This window comes from Neophocaena asiaeorientalis, unplaced genomic scaffold (assembly GCF_003031525.2).
Source record: "Neophocaena asiaeorientalis asiaeorientalis breed wild unplaced genomic scaffold, Neophocaena_asiaeorientalis_V1.1 scaffold30, whole genome shotgun sequence".
NCBI classification, from domain to species: Eukaryota; Metazoa; Chordata; class Mammalia; order Artiodactyla; family Phocoenidae; genus Neophocaena; species Neophocaena asiaeorientalis.
Genome location: NW_020174923.1, coordinates 5,360,044 through 5,381,982, shown reverse-complemented (window position 1 = coordinate 5,381,982; position 21,939 = coordinate 5,360,044). Strand labels below are relative to the sequence as shown.

The window sequence follows — 21,939 nt, the reverse complement described above, 5'->3', positions numbered from 1 at the left end:
TTTTTTAAATTTTTTTTTTTTTTTTTTTTTTTTTTTTTTTTTGGGCATGTGGCATCTTAGTTCCCTGACCAGGGATTGAACCTATGCCACCTGCAGTGGAAGCGCAGAGTCTTAACCACTGGACGGCCAGGGAAGTCCCTACGGCATGCGTTTTGTGTAACAAGTTTCCAGATAGTCTCATCTTACAATTGTACCTCTTTTTATTTTTGCTTGGATTTATCTATCATTATTTATTGAACATATCTTCTGGGCCACGGTGCTTTTGGGAATGAGGTGGCATGAGTTACATAGGCAGATAGAAGAAAAGCAGCACCATAACCACAGGTGGAGCTCTTAGTCATTCTAACTGTCAGGCAGCCCTTGCCTAGCGAGCCAGAAGAGGCAAGCTCACTCCTAAATATGGTATAATTGATACGTGAGACACTAAGAGTGAGGCTTTCATACAAACCTAGAGACAATGGCATCATTGCAAACACCCGAGTGTGTACTTCTTTGTACTCTGGAAATTGTGATCAGCCAATGAAATGGGCATCATCTCTTTTCTTATTGCTTGTATACAAGCCCATGTACAATTTCAGGGACAGAAAAACGTCACTGATGGTGTGAAGTGCCGGTCTGTAACAGTGCTTGAGGAGTAGCCCAGGGAATCCGTGGATTAAAGGTCGATGTTTAGTGTGTCTGTTGTGGGTGAGCAAGGTGGCATGGCCATACTTTTACTTTCTTTTTTTTTTTTTTTCCAAAAACATACGGCCATGTGAACATACTGCCAAAGCAAGAGAGATCCCTGAAGCTTAAACTTTATTGGCTTCAGGGTAAGTCCATTCCTGCGGGTACCATATTGAAATAAACGTCCACCTATACTATGCACGTTTGAACTTTCTACTTGTGTACATGAACTCAGGAAACGAAGGTCATGACTATACAGGGACTAGATAGGAACAGGCAAGTATAAATGTAAGACCACAAGATTACACATTGGGCTTTAAACACACAAACACACAGATAGGGTATTCTGTTTTTGTGGAACTTCAGCGTCTCCAAAGATCACCTCTCCAGACTCTGAATTGTCTGCCTGCATTTAAATGTTCACTTTAAGGGGGAGGTAATCAGCTTAATACATTATCATTCACTCAAACAAGCCAGACTCAAACACCATTCTCTGAAGTGGACTCATGCTGAGCACTTCCATATTCTAGAAGCCAGGTGATGGGTGAGGGAGGGAAAGGGGGTGGGGTGCGGAGCACACAGCCGGTTGCAGAGCTTGGCGCTTGATTGATTGATTTTTCAGGCAGTTCAGATACTGGTCTGGAGGTCTCCATTGAGGAGGGTCCTCTGGGTCTCCGTGGTCTCATTCAGCCGGGATTTGTCCTGCTTACTGTCACTTCGTTCCCCGTCGTCTGTGCCGCTCACCTTGACCAAGCAGAGGACATTCTGGAAGCTCTTCTTGAAGTTGTCAGACAAGAAGGCGTACAGGATAGGGTTGGCACAGCTGTTAGCATAGGTGAGGGCCACCACAAAGTCAAACATGCCCTTAAGGGCTGGGGTGGGACTGATGGCCACGGACACCGAAGAGACATTGAAGATGTAGAAGGGGAGCCAGCAGAAAATGAAGACGGCCACCACAATGGACACCATCCGGGTGACCTTCTTCTCAGACTTTTTCCTCTTGGAGGAACCCACTCGGATTCCAGAGGACTTCACTTTGATGATAATGAACAGGTAGCAAAGACAGATGATGGTGAGGGGCACCAGGAACCCCAAGATGAAGGCGTAGATGATGAAGCCTGTGTACCACGCCCCGGATTCGCCTGGCCAGTTGATGGTGCAGCTGCTTCTCCCCCATTGGTTGCTCCGAAGGCCAGCATATATCATGATAGGCAAGATGACCAGCAGAGAGACCCCCCACACAGCCACGTTGATCATCTTGGCTGTCCGGGGTCTCCTCCACTTGGCCGACTTGATGGGGTGGACCACAGCCAGGTATCGGTCAACGCTCATGACTGTCAAGCAGAAGATGCTGGTGAACTGATTGATGCCATCCACAGTCATGACGACCCGGCAGATGGCCTTGCCAAAGGGCCAGTGGACCAGAGCCACCTGCATGGCCAGGAAGGGCAGACCCAGCATGAAGAGTTCGTCTGCGATGGCCAGGTTGAGGATGTAAACGTTGGTGATGGTCTTCATCTTGGCATAGCGGAGGATGACATAAATGACAAGCGTGTTGCCACACAGCCCAATGATGCAGACCACAAAATATATGAAGGTGAGGACTGCATTGCTGGTCAGGTCATAGTATGGCTCTGTTTGGTTTGAAATGTTGGCTGTAGCCACGGAGCCACTGAGGCCGAATGGAGAGGAAAGCCAAGGTTGGGTCCCATTGAGTAGTTCATATGCCAGATCCATGGCTGCCTGACAGCTTAGGCTAGTTCCAACCAGCCAGAGATCTTATTCTCCCCTTCACGGGTCCTGGAGGCAAAGGATCCGCTGTGACATCTGCAAGGAAAAAAGGAAAATTGATTCATCAGAGGCTACATAAGTTCTCACCAGCTTTCCGTGTTTCTGGTTTGCCTTGTCAGATGCTCTTCAATTGGAAAGTGTGTTATCTTTCACATCAACGTGAGCCTACCAGCCCATTCTCATCAGCGTGCAGGCTTTTTGAGTTGTTTGTCCACTGGGGGGAAAGGGTTTGAGTTAAGTCATCAGAGTTTATCTTGTCACCTTTGGTGACGCACACATGGGAGTTGGTGGTGGCTGCAACACAGCGATTCCTAAGAAGCTGACTGGTCCGGACCTCTCCAAGCTCTGTAAAAAGGCAGAGCTTGGAGAGGTCTGACCTCAGAGGAGTCTGACGCCGGCATTCCTGGCCTTTTCCCCTTGGGGAAATCTCTGTTGGCTTGTTGACTGCTTTGGAGTCTTTCCATTCTGAAAAATCCCATCGTGGAAAAATCCCAGACTTTAGAGGTGAAAAAAACCTAGGGTTCACCCATGGAGCCCACGTGACCCCACGCCAGGCACTTAACCGCTCTGACTCTCACTTGTTACAGTGGAGGTGTCACGAAGGCCAAGTGATGTGGTGGAGGTGAAAATGCCCAGCACTCTGCTGGCTTCATCATCAGAACTCTAAAAAATTTTATCTTTTCTCCCTTTTTCATCTACCATTTTACTTATTTCTAATTTATTGAAAGCTGCCTACACAAGGAACCAATTTGTAGTCTTAACTATTAAAAATAAAGATCTGGCTTGCTTTTATTTTTCAAATGTATGCTGTAGTTGATTTTTGTTTCTTCCGTGTTTGTCTCTCGTTACTCCGTGCTTGACCTCCTCATGCCTCGGAGAGTCCTTGCCCAAGTCCCTCGGCAGGATGCTCATCTTTTCACACCTCAGAGAATTTGCCCGTGATCCCCTGATTACGCATAAAAACAGGAACCGGTGTGAGGGAGGAAGGCTCATTCACAGAAGTGAGTTCCAAACACGGATGTCGCTCGTTCACATCCGCTGTCCCCTTGACCTTGCCAACCATCCTATGAGGTGGGGATAATTATCCCCATTTTACAGATGAGGAAACTGAGGCTTAGAGAGTTTAGGGAACTTGTTCCCATTCCCTTGTACATCATTGGTGGAGCTGGGATTTGAACACAGGACACCCAGGTCTTCCGCACTTTTCGCAGCATCACAGATGCTGCTCAGTGGACTGGAAAACTAGTGGCTGATAACCGGGCTTTGGTTTGAAGCAGCTGGCTCCTGTTTCACCTCCATGCCGAGAAAGTAATTGTAACACTGTTGGCTTGTCTTAAGATATAGAACAATAGCTCATCACATAATTAAATGATTTATCTACGGTCATTCAGAAAACATCACTGGGGGGCTTCTTTGTTCTGGATACCAGGGGTACAGGAATGAACAGGATATGGAGGTGACAACTTAGGAGGGGAGACAGGAAGGATGCCAACTCTTACAGGGTGTGAGTTGCATGGAGATACGAACAAAGGATCTAAGAATGCCTTTCTCTGCTGGGGGATTCAGAGGAGGCTTCACATGAGGAATGTTTGAGCTGGGTCTTGAATACATGAAGCATGAAGCCACGAGGGCAGGTAAGAGGTCATTCTGGGAAGAGGGAGGCTGGAAAAGGGGTGATGTGCTGAGCTCATAGCGGGAATAGTTCATTTGGTGGACACATCTCCTCTGAGCAGGGCGCTTTTCCTGGTGCCTGAGTGGAGACTGGAGACAGCTCCTTTCTGCTTGGAGAGACTGCTGATGAGTTATCGGGGATTTAGCCAGCAACGAATGCCTCAGGGTGCTCGTCCACCTCTGCCTCCGGTTCATTCTGCACCACCAGGCGCGTTGCTCATCCTTTCTGTGCTGATTTCCCCACTACACAACTGCCTGTAGAGTGGGGTCTGGGCTTTGCAGCTGATCTTTCTGCAGGGTGCTTTGGCGACCCTGGATTCAATGCCTGCTCTGGGTGAAGAGCGTAAACTGGCAGCTGTTAAAAACAGAAGCTGTGAAGAAACCATCTTTGGCATCCCTGGGTTAACACAGGTTGTTTCCAATATCATTTCTATCTGTTCTGCTAGTTACTTAAATTCTTCTGACCCAGGATCTTATTTAAGGCGCCTGCATTGGAGTATACATTCATCACTAGCATTTCCAGGGTCCCATCTATGTGATATGCAAGGTCACACTCCTGTGTCTGGGTGAAACTGAAGACCTCTGGGCTGCAGAAGCCCTGTGTAGCGCTTTGGGGATAGGGGTGGTGATACAGGCAGGTGAGGGTGGGTCGGTTGAATGCAGACCTCCAGCCCTGACTGCCTTTTCCGCTGGAGTCTCACGCAATGGGATGGAATTGCATAGGGTCATTTTTTTTTTTTTGAAATTAGGCTGAGAAGCTGCATTCTCCACTTTTGAGAGAGGTAGCAACAGACAAGAGTTCAGAGCTTGGTGAAGGTGGCAGAGATGGTAAGCTGGGGAACCAGTCCGGAGTGAGAAGCCTCCTCCAAAGAAGAAATGAGTTTGAATCACAGTGAATCTTATTGCATCAACAGCGAAGTCAGCTGCCTAAGGTCTCTGAGTGACTTTGCTTCATTTGTGTCTCATTGGAGTCCGATGCCAGGCATCATTAGTTGCCGGATTGTGGTTAAATGCACCAGGAAGTTTGGTTTTTCTGCTTTATTTTTTCCAGCCTAAGAATTGTTAGATACTGGAAATGCCTGGTTGTTCGTTTCCTCTGAGACTGACTCCAGCTCTGTTGGAGAGGAGGGTGAGAATGGTCTAGAGCATCCCCTCCCCTCCCAGAGGGGCTGTGGTTCCCAGCCTAAGAATGTTGGGATGGGGACCATGCATCCGGGGTGGTCCTAAATCCTGCTCAGCTTCAGTTTTTCCCTTCTCCCCAGCATCTTTCCCTCCATTCAGGCCCCACCCCACTTCCCTCGGGCCTCCTAAACCCCAGTGGGTCACCGGGCGGCTGAAGCGTGAGCCCCACAGGTGGGGGGAGACTCAATAGCCAGGTGCCGGCCACCGAGGTGCTGGTGCGCCTAGGAAAAGCCGAGGCAGCGCTGGCTGAAGGGCAGTGGGGAGAGGTGAGACTCCGGACCGCCCAGCTGGCTCTCCAGGCGGGCACAGAAAATCCTCCTTTGCGCCATCCACCTCGCTGGCCATCAGACCCAAGGGTTTCCTGAAGGATTCCCTTCTATTTCCAGGAGGAGGAGATTAAAGATTGTCCTGCCAGCACCCTTGTCTCTGAAGGCAGAGAGAGGCCGGGGTTATCAGGCACGGCTGGGAGCGGGCGACAGCCGCTTGGGGATTTGGCCGGCGGCTCGCGGGCGCAGGCCAGTCAGAGATTCGGTCTCTCCACACCTAGGCATCCTGTTCTCTCCGCCCGGGCGCTGGGGAGCAGACCCTGCACCGCTCGGGATCCGTGTCCCAGGCCCGGCGAGAAAGAACAAGGGAGGAACCCCTTTCCTGCTCCGCCGCTTCCCACTCACAGGCTGGGATCCCGGGTGCGCGCCCGCAGGAGCCCCGGCGGTGTCCCCCGCCCCGGCCTCGCTCTCCTCGCGTCCCGGCTCTTTTGCGGGCGAATGGGAGAGAAACTGTCGCCGTCGAAGCTGTCATCTGGACACTCGGCTGGGGGACCAGGACCGCACAAGGGCGCACGCCACGCACACCAGCATGCAGCTGTGCGGACACGTCCGTTCCAGCACACACGACCCACGGCGCCCCACTCACGCCGGGACACCCGCTGTCGTTGATTCCCACCAAAATCACCCCCAAAAACACGAGGGTGGAGAACCACGCACCGGGACCTACAGTCGGGCACACCGACGCGCGCACCCCCATGCAGCGCAGACGCACCCAGGTGCCCAAGTGCTTGTCTCTCTCTCTCATACACACACACACAGAGCTCACCTTTGCTTTTCCGCTGCAATCCGCCAACTCGGCTCGCCGGCACCCAGCGGCCGTCCCCAACCCAGCCGGGTGCGCAGCCGCTTGGCCGGCGCTCGGCGTCCAGAGCTGCCCGCTCCGCTCGCGAGTCGCACCGCCGAGAGCTCGCTGGGCCCACAGATCCCGGGCGCCGAGCCGCGGACTGAGGCTCCGGGCGCGAGTGACGGACCGCGCGCGCGGGTGGCTGCGCCGCCTGGACTGGCCGTGCCGAGCGCGGGCCCCTCGGCTCATTTCCCCACGCCCCCCGTTACGTCACGGCAGCTCGCTCCGCCCTCCTGGTCCTGTGGGCGGACAGGGGTGAGCCGCACCGAGAATCCTGCGGGGGGCTCCGGGCGGAGGTCGTAGGCGCCCGGGGTAGAAGGGGACGCGCGTGCGGGGCGCGAAGGGTCGAGCGATTTCGGCCTCCCCAAGACCGGTGGCAGGGACACGCGCTGTCTTCCGTCCGCTTTCACAGAGTCTGTTCTGTTTCACCCAGCCTATTCCAGGCAGCTGGAGTGGCGCCCGGCGACCCAGACTCGCTCCGCGACCTCTGCCATCTCTGCATTCAGACAAGTTTGCAAAGCAGTGGGTCATCCTCGGGCGCAGGGCCAGGGGATGGAGCGGGAGAAAACGGGTTCGGGGAAGGCCCTTCTCCATGCGGTGACCAACGCCCCTCCGCACAGGGTGTGAGCCCGCACTCGGGTTCCAAAATTCGGGTGTGGGAGCAGTCAGAGGCCCAGCAAGGGAGCGTCTCATCCCAGCCCTCCCAGCTTTCCACAGCTTGGAGACGCAGTGGCCGTGCAGCCCGTCCCCTACCTTAACCTTGACCGTGGGCACCTGCTGGTCGGACTCTGCACAGCCCCTCCTCTTCCCTGCTGTGAGGGAGCAAATGCATACAAACGTGCATGAAGCAGGTGCTGTGTCCCGTACAGGTAGAGCTATTTATTTTTTGACTGTGATGATTCAGCTTCTGTTCCAAGTTTAATGTCATAATTGGTCCTGCAGCCTCTCCTTCCTCACCCTCCTCCAAGTACACACACACGCACACACACACACACACACACACACACACACTCACCATCCTGAGTACAGTATTAGAAGACAGGAAAACAGAAAGCAAACGCCAACTATAGTTTTTTTTTGTGGGCTGAGCTGGCTCTGACTGTGCTATTATCTGATTTGCAATTCACCAGTGAAAGTTACAGTCCAGAGGCTGGTTAGCAGGTACGGTGAGCCCTAGAGATGGGTGAGTGACCTGGGAAGTTGGAACCACCAGGTAAGGTAGCAATCAACTGCTAGTTTTTATCTGGGCAAGTCTGTGTCTTGGGGTACCCACTGCGAGGGTGGAAATCAAGGGTTATCATTGGATGTGTCTCTTTCTGAGATGTCAGTCCTAATGGGGCTTGAATCGTTATCCGGGTAGCTCAACAGAATAGGGGTGCCCCTGCTCACCACCAGCTGGAAGAAGGAGGGGTGGTCATAGTACCAGGAGACAGAGTGGAATTGAGCTCAAGAGAACCCTGCATGCTTGGGGTGGGGGGGGTCGGGGGGTACAGAGCTGCTGCAGTAGTACCTGTTGCAACTTCTAGTTTAAAACCAATGACCCAGGGCTTCCCTGGTGGCACAGTGGTTAAGAATCCGCCTGCCAATGCAGGGGACACGGGTTTGAGCCCTTGTCTGGGAAGATCCCACATGCCGCGGAGCAACTAAGCCTGTGCGCCACAACTGCTGAGCCTGCGCTCTAGAGCCTGCGAGCCACAACTACTGAGCCCACGTGCCACAACTACTGAGCCTGTGTGCCACATCTATTGAAGCCTGTGGGCCTAGAACCCGTGCTCCGCAACAAGAGAAGCCACCACAATGAGAAGCCCGCGCACTGCAACGAAGAGTATCCCCCGCTCGCCGCAACTAGAGAAAGCCCACGCGCAGCAACGAAGACCCAACGCAGCCAAAAATAAATAAACAAAAAATAAATACATTAAAAAAAAAAACAAAAAAACAAAAACGAATGACCCAACTGGTTTCCAGGAAAAGAGGAAGAAAAGGAAGATCCAGGAAATGCCTATTCCGGTCTCAAATTCCTTTCCCGGGAACCATGTTATCTTTTCAAAGGTCTTGAGCTGTTGGTGCCAAACTCCTGTGTTGTTTTTTTGAAAAAGAATCGGTTTTCTAACCTATACAATAAATGAACCAGGGGCTCTCAATGTCCCTCTTCCCGTCCCCTCCCAACCCTCAGGGTAACCCTGACGGAACAATGCTTCTGTTTTAGTTTTATATAAATACTACCAGCAAAAGCAGACTGCCCCTGATGGATCGGCGGAATAACCATCTCCCTTCAAGGCAGCTAGCTGGGGCGATTAGTGGTCGTCTTGGTTGCAACCTCAGGGGTTTCCCAGGTGAAATTCAAAACTGCCTCCCCTGGACACGGAGGGCAAGAAGAGACGGAAGAAAGGTAGCCACTGAAGATTGGTGGGTGGCAGTTTTAAGAAGCAAGAAAGTCACACAGGAGGCTTATCTTGGGTGCTGCGAAATGCATAGCTCTCTGCGCCCGCCCTCCAGAATCTTAGGCATTTATATAAAGGCCTTAAGGGGGTTCAGTCGTGTATTCAGTCCGGATGGTCTCGACAACGCATTGCTCTGAAGGCTTTGAGATGGTTCCTAGCAAGGGAATGTACATTCTAAGGATAGGGGAGGGGGCACCGAGCCTCAGATTGCCCTGGTCCGGCTCTCAGGTCAACCGGCTGTCATGTCTTCTCCAAGACCTCCTCCAACAATGCTCTTTATCTCAGATGATCCGATCCAGTGAAATCCCCCTTCGCTGTCCTTTCCTGGTGAAGCTTCCTCTCCCCCGCCTCCCCATAAGGCAGGTGGGGTGAGTCCAGCCTGGAAAAAGTACTGGCCTGATCCATCCACCTCAGGCACGCCTGTCTCCTCTCCACCGCAGGGCTGGGTGAGTGGGGTCTGAACAACCTTGACCTTGACAGCAGAAACTGTGTAATCTAGAACAATTGTTGATTTTGTCCGGACAAGGGAGGCTTCCTTCTCCCGGCTTTGAATGACTTGAGAGAGCTGTTTGATTTTGCTGCCACCTGTACTTGGCGGCTACCCTCAGGGTTCCGGTCCCTCTTTGAGTCCTGATGGCTATTCTTCCGACTTCCCCTCCATCTGCCAAATGAAGTCTGCACTGTCACCGGTGGGGCTGCCTCCCCTTCCTCTGCAGTTTGCTGAGTAACTAAGTAACCAGACCTTGAGCCAGAAAAATAGAAGGGTTGGAGAGGAGATAAGCTCCATCCTCGCTTGTTTGATATCTTTGAAGCAATTAAATAGTACCTTTCCCTCGTTCAGCACTTAGCAGAAAGACAATAGACAGCAGGAAATTAAGAACAGGGTCAGGACCAAGGACAGGGCCAGTGCTCTGCCTGTCACATGGGGAGATGCCGCCGAGTTCAACCTTCTGTGAGAAGTTCACAGCCCAGGGGCTCTGATGTGAATACAGAAGTCCCAAGTAGGTCATTGTGTCTCTTAGGGTGTAATAAATTAAATGGGGGAGGAGTCGTGACCCTGCAATCAGTTTAGTGGAAGGAAGTCTTGCAGTTAAGCCTAGAGGAAAGCCGGAGAGCCCTGGGAGGAGGCTTGGACCCAGCTGGGAGAGGTGGATGCCCATCCAAACATCCAGGGTGGTTTTTACTGTCTCCATGGGAATGCCAAGGTGGAGGCTCGTCACGTCTATAGATGTGCGAAGGGCAGCGCTCCTGGGGTGGAGAACATACAGATGTACAGAGGAAGGGACGGTCCCCTGCGTGTTGCTCATGTCACATGGACTTCCTGGGATACTCCTGTTTTCAGCTGTTCTGTCCCTTGTCACCCACAAACCATGTGCCTCTTAGCAAAATTGAGATGTCAGCTTCCACATTCCGTCTCCGAGGCTGCATCTTGTAACCAGTGGCACGAAAAACCCTTTCTGACATCATGGGTCCTGATGGTTAGTTTGGAAAATATGACATATGGTCACCAGAACTCTTCTAAAACTCTGACCTTTTGGCATGGTGGGTTGAACAGTCTCTTTAGATACAGAAGGGGTTAACGTGGGCCCTTTCATGCCCTCTCAATTCCCCAGCCCTTGACAGGTAGGAGTTTGGCTAGACACTCAACCATTTTTCTCTATGAGATTCCTCAATCCATAGGGAATGCAGTGGCTGAGTGAGTGAGCAGATGTCAGAACCTCTCTGAAAACCACCCCTAATAAGTCTAGAATCAGGGATCATGCTTAGAATACAGTATGGTTTAGATAGTGTTCCTTTTTCTCTGCCCTCCCCCACTGGGGCAGAACTGCACATCAACATAGAATCCTGGATCGAGAAGGGACCTTAGATTAGAAGTGCTCAAGTGTATAGCCCATGTTCCATCATTATACAGGTAAATAGATACCAGGCTCAGAGAGGCCCGGTGACTTGCCCAAGGTCACCCAGCTAGAGAGTGGCAAAGTCGTGCCGAATCAGCTCTTCTGGATCCCAGGCGCCTGCCCCTCCCGTGGGGACACGACCCTGCACGATGAGTGTGGGAAAGCTGGAGGAGGGGGTTCCCAGCTCTCCCCACCCTCCAGCCCAGCACTTTCTTCCATCCATATCCTTTTCCTGATAACCAAATCCCTGTAGTTCTCACCCTGGCCTAGATCCTTTCGTTCAGCCCCTTGGCGACATAGTTGGAAAACACGAGGCCATCCCCCTCTGGGTTTTTTCCCAGCACCTGCTTCCTATTGCACAGTTTCTGCCAGATGCTCTGTAGGAAAAGAGCAGGAGTCTGGGAAGCGCTGCATGTCCGCTTCTCTTAAAGATCCCTCCTCCCCGCCCCCGTGCTTATTAATAACACTCACGGGTAATGTTTATTAAGTACCCATTATGTGCGTGGTGGGGACTGAGCATTCCACACCATCATTTCATTTAATCTTCTCAACCTTTGAGGTCCATACCATTATTATTATTAATATTGTTATTCTGAGAAATCTTTTCATGAAGAAACCTATTTATCTTCAGCCCAGTGTTCTCCCAGTTCATTTCGCCATGGGGAATCTTCCCTGTGAATAATTTTGAACACTTGTTGAGTGTTTACTGTGTGCCAGGCACTGTAGTGGACACTTTATGTTAACTCATGTAATCTTGCTGAAACCCTAGGAAGCCTGTCACCATTATGACTCTCCCCATTTGTGAATGAAGCAACCAAGGCACAGAGAGGTTAAGTACTCGGTTCAAGGCCACACAGCGACCAGTGCCTGAAGCAGGATTATGCAGAGCAGCTTGGTGGAGAAGGGGGTCCTTCCTTCCTTCAGTCACACCCGGAGGCTGATTGAGGTGGAGGAGGAACTATGAATACCTTAATTGTTTTAAATTCTTCTCCCTTCCATTTATCCCCTAATCTCAGGGTGTTTGTTGATGAGTTTTGGATTGTTTCCAAGTTCTCCGAGGCCCAGACAACCATCCAGTCTTTTCTAGGACCCTTTTTCCTCCCCCTTCCAGGTCGAGCCAGGTAACGTGTGTCTGGTGCTCTCCTGCTGTGTGACATGTCCCCTCTCCTGCTGTGTGACCTGTCCCCTCCCACCTCCATGCTGAATTGCCTAATTAGCTTGCTCTCTGGGCAGGCCTTTTCCTGGGAAAGAAAGAGCTGCCTTTAGGGTCAGATTTATAGATTCAGGGAAGCCAGATGGCCCTCGGAGAGCAGCTAGTACAGGGCTTCACGACCAGGTGGCACAGCAGAATCACCTGGGGAGTTTTAAAAACTAAACATGCCCTAGATCCATCCTTAGCGATTCTGATATAATGGACCTGGGACGGAGACCAGATCATTTGTTTTAAAGTTCCCCAGATGACTTTAATGTCAACTAGAGCAGAGAACCTTCGCTAGTTAAACCTTCTCATTTTAAACTTTTTTTTTTTTCTGTAAATGTATTTATTTTTGGCTGTGTTGGGTCTTCATTTTTGTGTACGGGCTGTCTCTAGTTGTGGCGAGCGGGGCCTACTCTTCGTTGTGGTGTGCGGGCTTCTCATTGCAGTGGCTTCTCGTTGCGGAGCACGGGCTCTAGGCGTGCAGGCTTCAGTAGTTGTGGCCCGTTGGCTCTAGAGTGCAGGCTCAGTAGTTGTGGCTCATGGGCTTAGTTGCTCCGCGGCATGTGGGAATCTTCCCGGACCAGGGTTTGAACCTGTGTCCCCTGCATTAGCAGGCGGATTCTTAACCACTGCGCCACCAGGGAAGTCCAACCTTCTCATTTTAGCGGTGCAGGAACTTTGGATCAGGGAGGGGAAAAGTCTGTCCTGGGTCAGACAGCAAGCAGCTCATCTCTTTACAGGGGCCACTGTGGACTCACAATGCAGTCCACAATTCCAGGAATCCTGTGTCACTGGTAGAGGGGGTGCTGGGCAGGATTGGTGCAGGCGTGGGGCCTGGGAGCATCTGCTTTACAGGCAGATGGAACCAGAGTTTTTCCCTCATAAGGAAAAGTGCCACTGAGTAATGAACACCCTCGTTACGTCGAGGGGTACCCAGGTGACATGGGGGCGGTGGCACCTTGGTGCCCTTTGGCAGGTACTCATTACTGATGCTCTGTCTCTTGTAGGCATGGGTATTTCACAGCTTCTGAGAGGTGGGCCATGATCCCCCAAATGGGCTAGAACCAGTAAATGGGTCTCAGTGGTTTTGTTTGTGTTTAGGTCGAGGAAGATTTCATCCTGGCCAAGTTAGAGAATCACTGAGCTGGGTCAGCCTCCTGTTTCTGGCATGTTTGCTCCTGGCGTCTGTGTTCCCCTGTCACCAGCAGCCAGGGACCTGTGTGAGGAATCCCACTGTGTCCTTTTCCCACAGCTAACTCCTTCTGACTGTGACATCCCCCTTGTCCTTTTTTTCCTGTGTTAGTTAGCTCACCCTTCATAGGACATAGAATATTTACATTTTAAAGGGCTTTGAGGGAGGCACAAGCCCACAGGAGAGGATCTCCAAGTGGAGATGCCGGCCTGATGTTGGCAGAGGGGTCTTCATTACGAGAGGAGAGGCATTTGTTTCTGATGGCAGAGCACATACGTATCTGGCTGTCTTAGGATCAGGAATTTCAGATGCCGGAGGGCCTCCATCCCCCACGAAGCAAAAGCCGGGAGTTAATTCAGTAACTGCAGTTGCTAGATTTAAATGCTCTTTCCAAAGAGGCTGCAGTTCCTCTGCTGGCCCCAGGGTGGCGTGAGCACGCAGAACTCACCGCCCCAGCAGGCCTCTGCCAGCTTGGGCCCCAGGGCTGGCAGGATGGGGGCCCCAGCCCCATCCCTTGGCTGTTCTTTTCTCTCTTTCCTCCCCTCCCCACCTTCCTTCCAGTCGGGTTTGGGCTGCAGCCCTGGTAGAATGAAAACAACATCACAGTGTCTGGAACCCAGATTTGCTGCAGATCCTGAAATCCTCCGGATAAGCAGCCCCTCCCGGCTCCCCTGCCTGTGGTAGCTCCATCTCCTCTGGCATCACTGGCAAGGATCTCCCTTTGCCCTGGTCCCTGTACCGCTGGGCGGCCTTGCTGCGAGTGAGGCAGCTGCAGCTTTCGGTAGCCTTGTCTGGGGTGAGATGTGGAGGCACTGAGGGCGGATGCACATCTGCCAGGGGAGGTTTTACGGCCGGATGGGGTTGGCGAAGGGTTTGGAAGAGCTCTCTCGGGAGCCTAGTACCTGCCCTCGGGCAGCGCGCTGGAGCCTCAAGAGGGGCTGTCGCTGGGTGGTGCAAAAGTTTCCTCGAGACAAAGAGGATAAATTGTCCCTCCTTTCTGTGGGAGGATGCTCCGTGAAGACCTGCGGGCATTGACACTGTGGTTTTTTTTTTCAATAGAAGTATAGTTGATTTATTGATACAATGTTGTGTTAATTTATACAGTAGAGCAAAGTGATGCAGTGATACATTCTTTTTCACATTCTTTTCCGTTCTGGTTTATCCCAGGATATTGAATGTAGTTCCCTGTTCTATACAGTAGGACCATGTTGTTTATCCATCGTATATGTAATAGTTTTTGGCAACCACAAGTCTGTTCTCTATGTCTGCGAGTCTGTTTCTGTTCCGTAGATAAGTTCATTTGTGACACCGGTTTTAACTGCAGCGCCAGGAGGGGCTACGTTGAGCTGGGTGAGGCTCCAGGGATGGGGCCTGGCCACTTCCCAAAAGTGAGAGACAAATGGCGCTTCTCCTTGTTCCTTGTGGGGAAGCCGGCCTGTTGGCTTTGTTTGCTGGTCTCAAGCTTCACAGTGCCTGCCCAGTGCCTGAGGCCCCAGAGCAGATGGCTGGACTGGGGAGGGAGCCCTGAGGGTTCCATCCCCCGCAAGTCATTTGTGTGTCCGCCCCCCTCCCCCCACCTTCTGCAGCCAAATCTCTTCTCTGACAGATTGTCCCGTGGCTGCTACCAAACATTAATTTCTCTGTGCCACTTCAGACACTCCATCTTTCTCCCTGGCAAGACCCTTTTATTTGGGATTGTGAAGTGTGACAGTTTCTGGGTTTTGTTTCTAGCCTGCTGGCACGTGGAATCCTTTTGAATAATTAGCTTCACGGCGCAGAAGGTGTTTTTGCTCCTGGTAGAGGTAGGCGGGCGCACTGCGGAGCCCTAACCCCACCAGACAGAGCAGGTGTTGGGGGAGCTAGGGCTTGGCCTCGCCGTGGGACTCTGCAGTGGGACTCACTTTAGGGATCTTTCAATAATAAGTTCATTTAAACAGAGCTTATCTCACATACAACTATTCTAAGTATACACGGCGTATATAAATTTGAAACTACTTAGCGGATTACGACTAGTTCCAGAAACCAGCCCCGGCCCTAAGACATGATTTGTCACCGGTGGGCCTATTCTAAACATTGTGCTTTGGGCTCCAAAGTGAATTTTCAGAGAGGAGATCCAAAAATGATTTGGCAACAGCGATGTTGCCTGCATATTTAGTTTTCCAATATGAGCACTTTTGTTAGACTATTTAGAAATGGCCAACACTTCCTTTTTTTTTTTTAAGTTATTTATTTATTTTTGGCTGCATTGGGTCTTCGTTGCTGCACGTGGGCTTTCTCTAGTTGAGGAGAGCGGGGGCTACTCTTCGATGCAGTGCACGGGCTTCTCATTGCGGTGGCTTCTCTTGTTGCGGAGCACGGGCTCCAGGCGCGCGGACTTCAGTAGTTGCGGAGCGTGGGCTCAGTAGTTGTGGCTCGCGGGCTCTAGAGCGCAGGCTCAGTAGTTGTGGTGCAGGGGCTTAGCTGCTCTGCAGCATGTGGGATCTTCCCCGATCAGGGCTCGAACCTGTGTCCCCTGCATTGGCAGGTGGATTCTTAACCACTGTGCCACCAGGGAGGTCCCTAGAAGTAGCCCATACTCCCTTTGATGTACAGTTCTGATGTGATTGGCACAAAGAAGCAAACCCAAAATGTAGAATGGGCATTGGCAACGTGGACATGCTTCTGAAGATTATATCTGAACGTTATCCTCCTACAAAGGTACAGACCTTCACTCATTCGCTCATCCATCTGTCCATTTATCCAGTAAACAAACAGCCATATCAGAGAAAAATGGAGAAAAATTCTTTTCTAAGTTCTGTGATCAAACTTTGGAGTGTGCTTTCTCAGGGTGAGAGAACTCAGAAGCCCCTACCTCGCACCCTAATCCTTAGCAAGTGCTCAGAAAGCCTGCAGGGTAATAACTGCATTTGATGTACCTCTGGGTCTTTCCGAAATTAAATGTTTTTTCATGGTTTCTTATAACCCACACGGCAAAGAGGCTAAAAAGGGCCGTCATCTAAGACTGTCTTTGTCCCTGTTTCTGGTATCTTGCCACAAAGCGGGCAGTTGGTCAGAAAGCAATGAGCGGTGCTTGACTTAATGAGCACTGATGCATTTTTTCAGTGGGGTAGGAGGGCAGCAGTGGAGCCCTGTGGAGCCCGAGGCTGCCTGGTGGGCTCGAATTACTCATCCTGGTTAATATCTTCTAAAATGATATCATTCTCCACAATTTGAGGTCCAGATAGTAAAATGTAGGCTGATAATATATGCTGATCTTCAGTACAAGCCGGTAGAAGGAATTGCTTGGCCAGTAAAATCTTTTTATTTTTAATCTCGTTTAATTTTTATCAAGTAATGTATGTACATGGTACGAAAGTCAGTGGTAGGATTAAGCTTTTAATGAAAAACAGCATATTCCTGCTCCCTCCTTCTCCATTTCTGACAGTACCTAAGGGCAAATGCTTTCAATTCTTTTTGCTCTTTCTTCTACTTATTTACCTCCTTGTTTCTAAATAACACACTTGCATTTCCATTTCTTGATTTCTGTTTTAGATTATTTGGATTATTTATTCCTGCCATAAAAAATCCCCAACTCTTTACTCATACAATGAATTTCCCTACCCCCGTCCCTCTCATCATAGTTACCATCCTTTCTGTCAAATCACTGGTCAGTGTTTGCATTATTATAACTATGTAAATATTACCAAAAGCTGAGCCAGGCACTATTCTCTGCTGGCCTCCTCTTTCTTTCTTTCTTTCTTTTTTTTTTTTTTTGTACCCATGTGACCCAAAGCAACAAGAACATTTTCAGGGAGTGATTTGGAGAGTAGATTTTTCTGCCTTCATTCAGAATGTTTTCTGGCTCCTAATTTACTGGCTGCTCTTTTCATATACAAATCCTTATCTACTCTTTCTGGTCCAACTCAAATGTCATACTTTTTTTTTTTTTAATTTTATTTATTTATTTTTGGCTGTGTTGGGTCTTCGCTGCTGTGCGCGGGCTTTCTCTAGTTGCGGCGAGTGGGGGCTAGTCTTTGTTGCAGTGCGCGGGCTTCTCATCGCGGCGGCTTCTCATTGCGGAGCAGGGGCTCTAGGCGTGCGGGCTTCAGGAATTGTGGCACGTGGGCTCAGTAGTTGTGGCTCATGGGCTCTAGAGCGCAGGCTCAGTAGTTGTGGCACACGGGCTTAGTTGCTCCACGGCATGTGGGATCTTCCCAGACCAGGGGTCGAACCCGTGTCCCCTGCAGCCTTTTGTTTTCCATGGAGTTAATGATTACCTCTTTCAAAAACAAAACAACTTGCTTACTTGTCTATGTAACTATCCACAGTTCGTCTCCTAATTCTGATAGAGTTGAAAATCTTCTCTATGAATTTATTCAACATATTGGTTCCATTTTGGGGTGAGGGCTTGGAGGCATCCTTCCTGGATCCCTTCGTCCTTAGGCTCAATCCGGACCAATTGCCCTGTGAGTCTTCTGTATAACTCTTCTCTCAGGACTTCTCTTCACCGTCATCCTGAGGATTTTCTTTCTTGCTTTCAACATTAGTTTTCCATTTCCTCTCTCTCGCTCTGTGTCTGGCTTACTTTTTTGTCTTAGTGGAGCATCTCCTCCAGGAACTTCTTGAGAAGGATATGTGGTAGCCAGTCTCAAAGACAACCCTCAATAAACCCCATCTCCTGGTGTCCTCCCACATCGTACCAGGATTGGTCTGTGTGACCAGTGGAACTCAACCAAAGTGATGGTACATCACTTCAGGGATTAAGGGATAAAAGACACTGTGGCTTCTGACTCTCCAGCTTGCTCTCTCTCCTCTCCCCTTCGTCCTCCTGGTTCCCTTCCTTCTCCTCCCCGCCACCCACCCCATCTACCATGAGATCATCCCTTCTGAGGAAAGCCAGTTGCCGTGTTGTGAGCAGTCCTACAATGGTGAGCAACTGGGACCTCCAGCCAACAACCACGTGAATGAGCTTGGCAATGGGTCCTCCAGCCCCAGCCTCAGAGGACTGCAGGTTTGGCTGACACTGTAATGTCTCCCTCATGAGAAGCCCCCAACCAGCGCCACCCAGCTAAACACTCTCAAATTCCTGACATACAGAACATGGGAGATAATAAGTGTCCATTGTTTTAAGCCACCAAAAGTTGGGTGATTGGTTATGTGGCAATAGATATGACCATGGTAAATTTTTTGACACTGGGCTTATCTGAAAATGTCTTTCTTATACCTTTACATTCAGCTGATGATTTGACTGTGTGTGGAAACCTCCTCCCTCTGAACTTTGAAGGCATTCGTCCATCGTATCCTGGCTTCCAGTGTGGACGTTGATGTGTCCAATGCCTTTCCTTTCCCTGTAATCTGTTTGAATCCTCTCTTCATTGCAGGTGTTATGACATTTCACAAGGTTATGCCTTGGTGTGAACCACTCTTTTCTTTTATCATTGGTTGTGTTTGGCATTCAGTGGGCTTAATCTATAATCTGGAAACTTGTGTCCCCTATATTTGAAAGATACTGTTAATGTTAGTTTTTTGAAGACTTTTCCACTTCTGTTGTCACTGGTCCCTCTTTCTGTCATATTATTCAGAGAGACCATTTCTCCAATTCCCTTGACTTTTCTTTTTTATTTTCTATCTCTTTGTTGTTTTTGTTTTATTTTCTGAGTGATCTTTTATCTTCTAACGCTTCTATTGACTTTTTATTTCAACGGTTGTATTTTCAATTCCTAAAAGCTTGTTCTAGTCTATATACACTCTCTTTATAGCTTTCTACTGTTGTTTCATGGATGTAATATTTTGGTCGCAAATTTCTAAGGATTTTACTAATTTTAGTTTCCTTCTACTTCTTGCTTACCTGTTTCTTTCAGATTCCTTTATCTATTTTTATCTTTCTGCAGATGTCCTTGGCGATCCTTGATTGATTGTATTTGAGAGTGAAGTACTATAACGTGTATTGGAGGGTCTTTGCACACAGGTGTGGCTGTTGGCTGGTGGGCTCACTGTAGGATTATCAGGTGAGGGTCGGGTCACTTGCTTGGGGAACCTCCCTAATCTGTAGGTTGTTTTCATCGGGCTGGTTAGATTCCCGCGAATCCCCAAAGCTTGGATCTTGGGGCTTTATAAGCCTGGCTAACAGTGCTATTAGAGCAAAGTAGGAGAAGATGGTTTAGGGTTTCACTGTTCAGTATGTAGATGTTCGTCTAGTTTCCCTGTTCGTAGTATTGTAGCATAACCCCACCTTCCAGTGGACCTGGTGTCCCCAAGTCCAGAGACTGGCTGTTTCAACCACTTCACAGAGTAAACTTTATTTATTTAATTAAACTGGGGTTAGGGGAGTGTGCAGAATGGATCTAAGGATCTAACTACTTCTTTTTTAAAAAATTAAAATGAAGATTAAGAGAAGTATTGATTCATTTTTCAAATCGAGGTAAAATTGGTATATAACATTGTATAAGTTTCAGGTGTATGCCATTATAATTCAACATCCATGTACATTGCAAAGTGACCACCACGGAAAGTGCAATTACCATCCATTACCATATAATTGATCCCCTTTACCCATTTCGCCCACCCCCGCACTCTACACTTCTTATAAAGTCATTTAACCATCCTCTTTCCAACCCTACCTGGAGCCTCTAAGTCCTGGATCTTTCTGGAGTTCTGCCATGGGAATTGGCTTCCTTTCTGGTTGGCTTTACCCATTCGGAGTCATATCTCACCTTCTCAGTTCTGCAAAGTCAGTTATCTCCCTGTCTGTTTTCCAGCTTCCAAATTTTTATTGGCATTTTCTTGTTTGTTGTCATTTCTTCTGTCATTCTCTTTCTCCTTAAACAGTTTTGCTTTTTGAAATTTCCTTACTGTCATTTTAGAGGAATTTGGAAGGAACAAGAGAAAACTACATGTGTTCCATTTGCCGTATTTAACCAGACGTCCTTACAGGTGGTCTGCACTCGAGTTTTTATTCATTTGTTTGCTTCTGTTTTGCATGCTTATCTATGTGAGTGTTTTTAGTTTTTGTTTGTTTTTAACCAGCTAAGTATTAGTGATTTGGTTAGCTTTGGACTTGGCTATTGACTTGGTTAGCTAAGTGTTACTGAGCATGGATCAGCTCACTGCTTGGTCCCAACCCCCAGGATGACTTGCTGCCCACTCTGTAGCTCACACTCTATAATCTGGTCATGGTGGGGATGGTGGCCACTGAAGGGCCCAGCTGGGAGTGGAGCTGGAATGGTGCCTGTCTTTTTGCTCTGGACTTACGCTTCTGATGACTAGAATCCTTTGCTGGGAGTTGGACTCTGACTAGCAAAGTGGAGTGGCTCCCTCAGATATGTGGAAACGTAACTTCTTTCTAATTAGGGTGTCTACACATGGCAGATGGTTGTCAGTTGGCCTCAGGGCCAAATGATGTAATTGACCACCTCCTTCTTCTTGAAACTGTCTCTTCCATGAACCTGCCTTCCCACTTGCTACCTTATCCTGTTTTCTTTCCCCTGCCTCTCTGACCCTTCATCTGTCCATCTATTCACTCAACCAAATCGCTTGAGCACCAGCTATGTGCTAGGTCCTGTCTGAATAAGGTACAAACATGTCCATCATGGTGTAGACACAGAGGCTATCTTGGGTGCACAAGGAAGGGCCTTAAACCCAACTTTGAGCTGGAGGTAGAGGGTTTAGGGAAGGATGTCCAGAGTAGGGTCACTGGCTGGGACTTGGAGGATGAATAGGAGTTTTTAGAGTAGAGAAGGAACTTAAAGATGCTCCAGGTAAAGGGAACAGTGTATGCAAAAGCCCAGAGGCAAAGAAGAGCCTGGTGACAGGCAAAGAGTCTTTATGATTGGTCCATAGGGTAAAGGGGGCGATGGATGGCAGGAGCTGAGACTGAAGAGACGGTGCCCATGCTACATACGTCTTGCTGGATTTTATGCTGAAGGAAATGAGGGGATGTTGGGGGTTTTTATTAGGAGGGTGATGCAATCGAGTTCTCCTTTCATGGAGACAACCGGTCCAGACGTGGAAGAGTGGATCAAAAGTGATGACTTTTGGTTGGGGGAGGGAAGGGACCAGTTAAAGTCTGTTGGGGTGATTCAGGAGAGAGCTGTTGAGAACTTGAGCTGCAGCAAAGGGTGTGAAACAGGGACACAAATCTGAGAGCTTTTAGAGGGAAGACTCAGGAGTGCTCATGGCCTATTGGATCTAGGGGATGAGGGAGTGGGGGTGTGGTGGGAAGACGAGGACCCCAGATTTGTGGCTTCAGTAACTCGATAGATGGGTGCACCATTTACCTTAAGAGGAACAGAGGAGAGGAGCACACTGTGGGCAGAAGGGAGTGAGTTCTGTTTTGCTTGAACTGAGTTTGAAATGCCCGTGGGATGCTGGAGGGAGTGCCTAGTAAACAGTTTGATCTGTGAGTCTGGATACCTCGGGGGAAGGAAACTGAGCTAGACATTTAAATTTGGGAGTTATTATCTAAGGGTGATAGTTGGAAGTAAGGGAGAAAATGTGGTCATCCAGAGAGAATATAAGGATGAGAAAAGAAGAGAATGGGGAATGCCAACGTTTAAGAGATGGGTCCTTTTAGAGACAGAGATAGAGAGAGAAGTGGTGTGGGGGAGAAATGGGGAAAAAATATATATAGAGAGATGGAGACGCACACACACACACACACACACACACACACACACAGGCAGAGAGAGAAAAGCAGGAAGGGAGCCTGGTTGTGTCTTGAATGGCAGGGGCAGAGAGAGTCTCCCAGGGAGG

At 49.5% G+C, this 21,939-nt stretch overlaps 2 protein-coding genes across 3 annotated transcripts in view; one reads left to right on the top strand and one right to left on the bottom strand.

Moving 5' to 3' along the window:
- The window catches only part of SLC39A11 (solute carrier family 39 member 11), a 423,926-nt gene that overhangs the window by 21,479 nt on the left and 380,508 nt on the right, over positions 1–21,939 (top strand). The gene's annotated exons all lie outside the window — the stretch shown is intronic.
- Positions 738–6,637, bottom strand: SSTR2 (somatostatin receptor 2). The gene is made up of 2 exons (XM_024760933.1): positions 6,403–6,637; positions 738–2,493 (listed from the first exon to the last, which is right to left on the bottom strand). Exon 2 carries the CDS (start codon positions 2,401–2,403, stop codon positions 1,294–1,296), a length of 1,110 nt encoding a protein of 369 aa, XP_024616701.1. The 5' UTR covers positions 2,404–2,493; positions 6,403–6,637; the 3' UTR covers positions 738–1,293.

What these genes read in the sequence shown, in the direction of transcription:
- SSTR2 (XM_024760933.1), bottom strand. Translation starts at nt 2,403, where the DNA reads ATGGATCTGGCATATGAACTACTCAATGGGACCCAACCTTGGCTTTCC.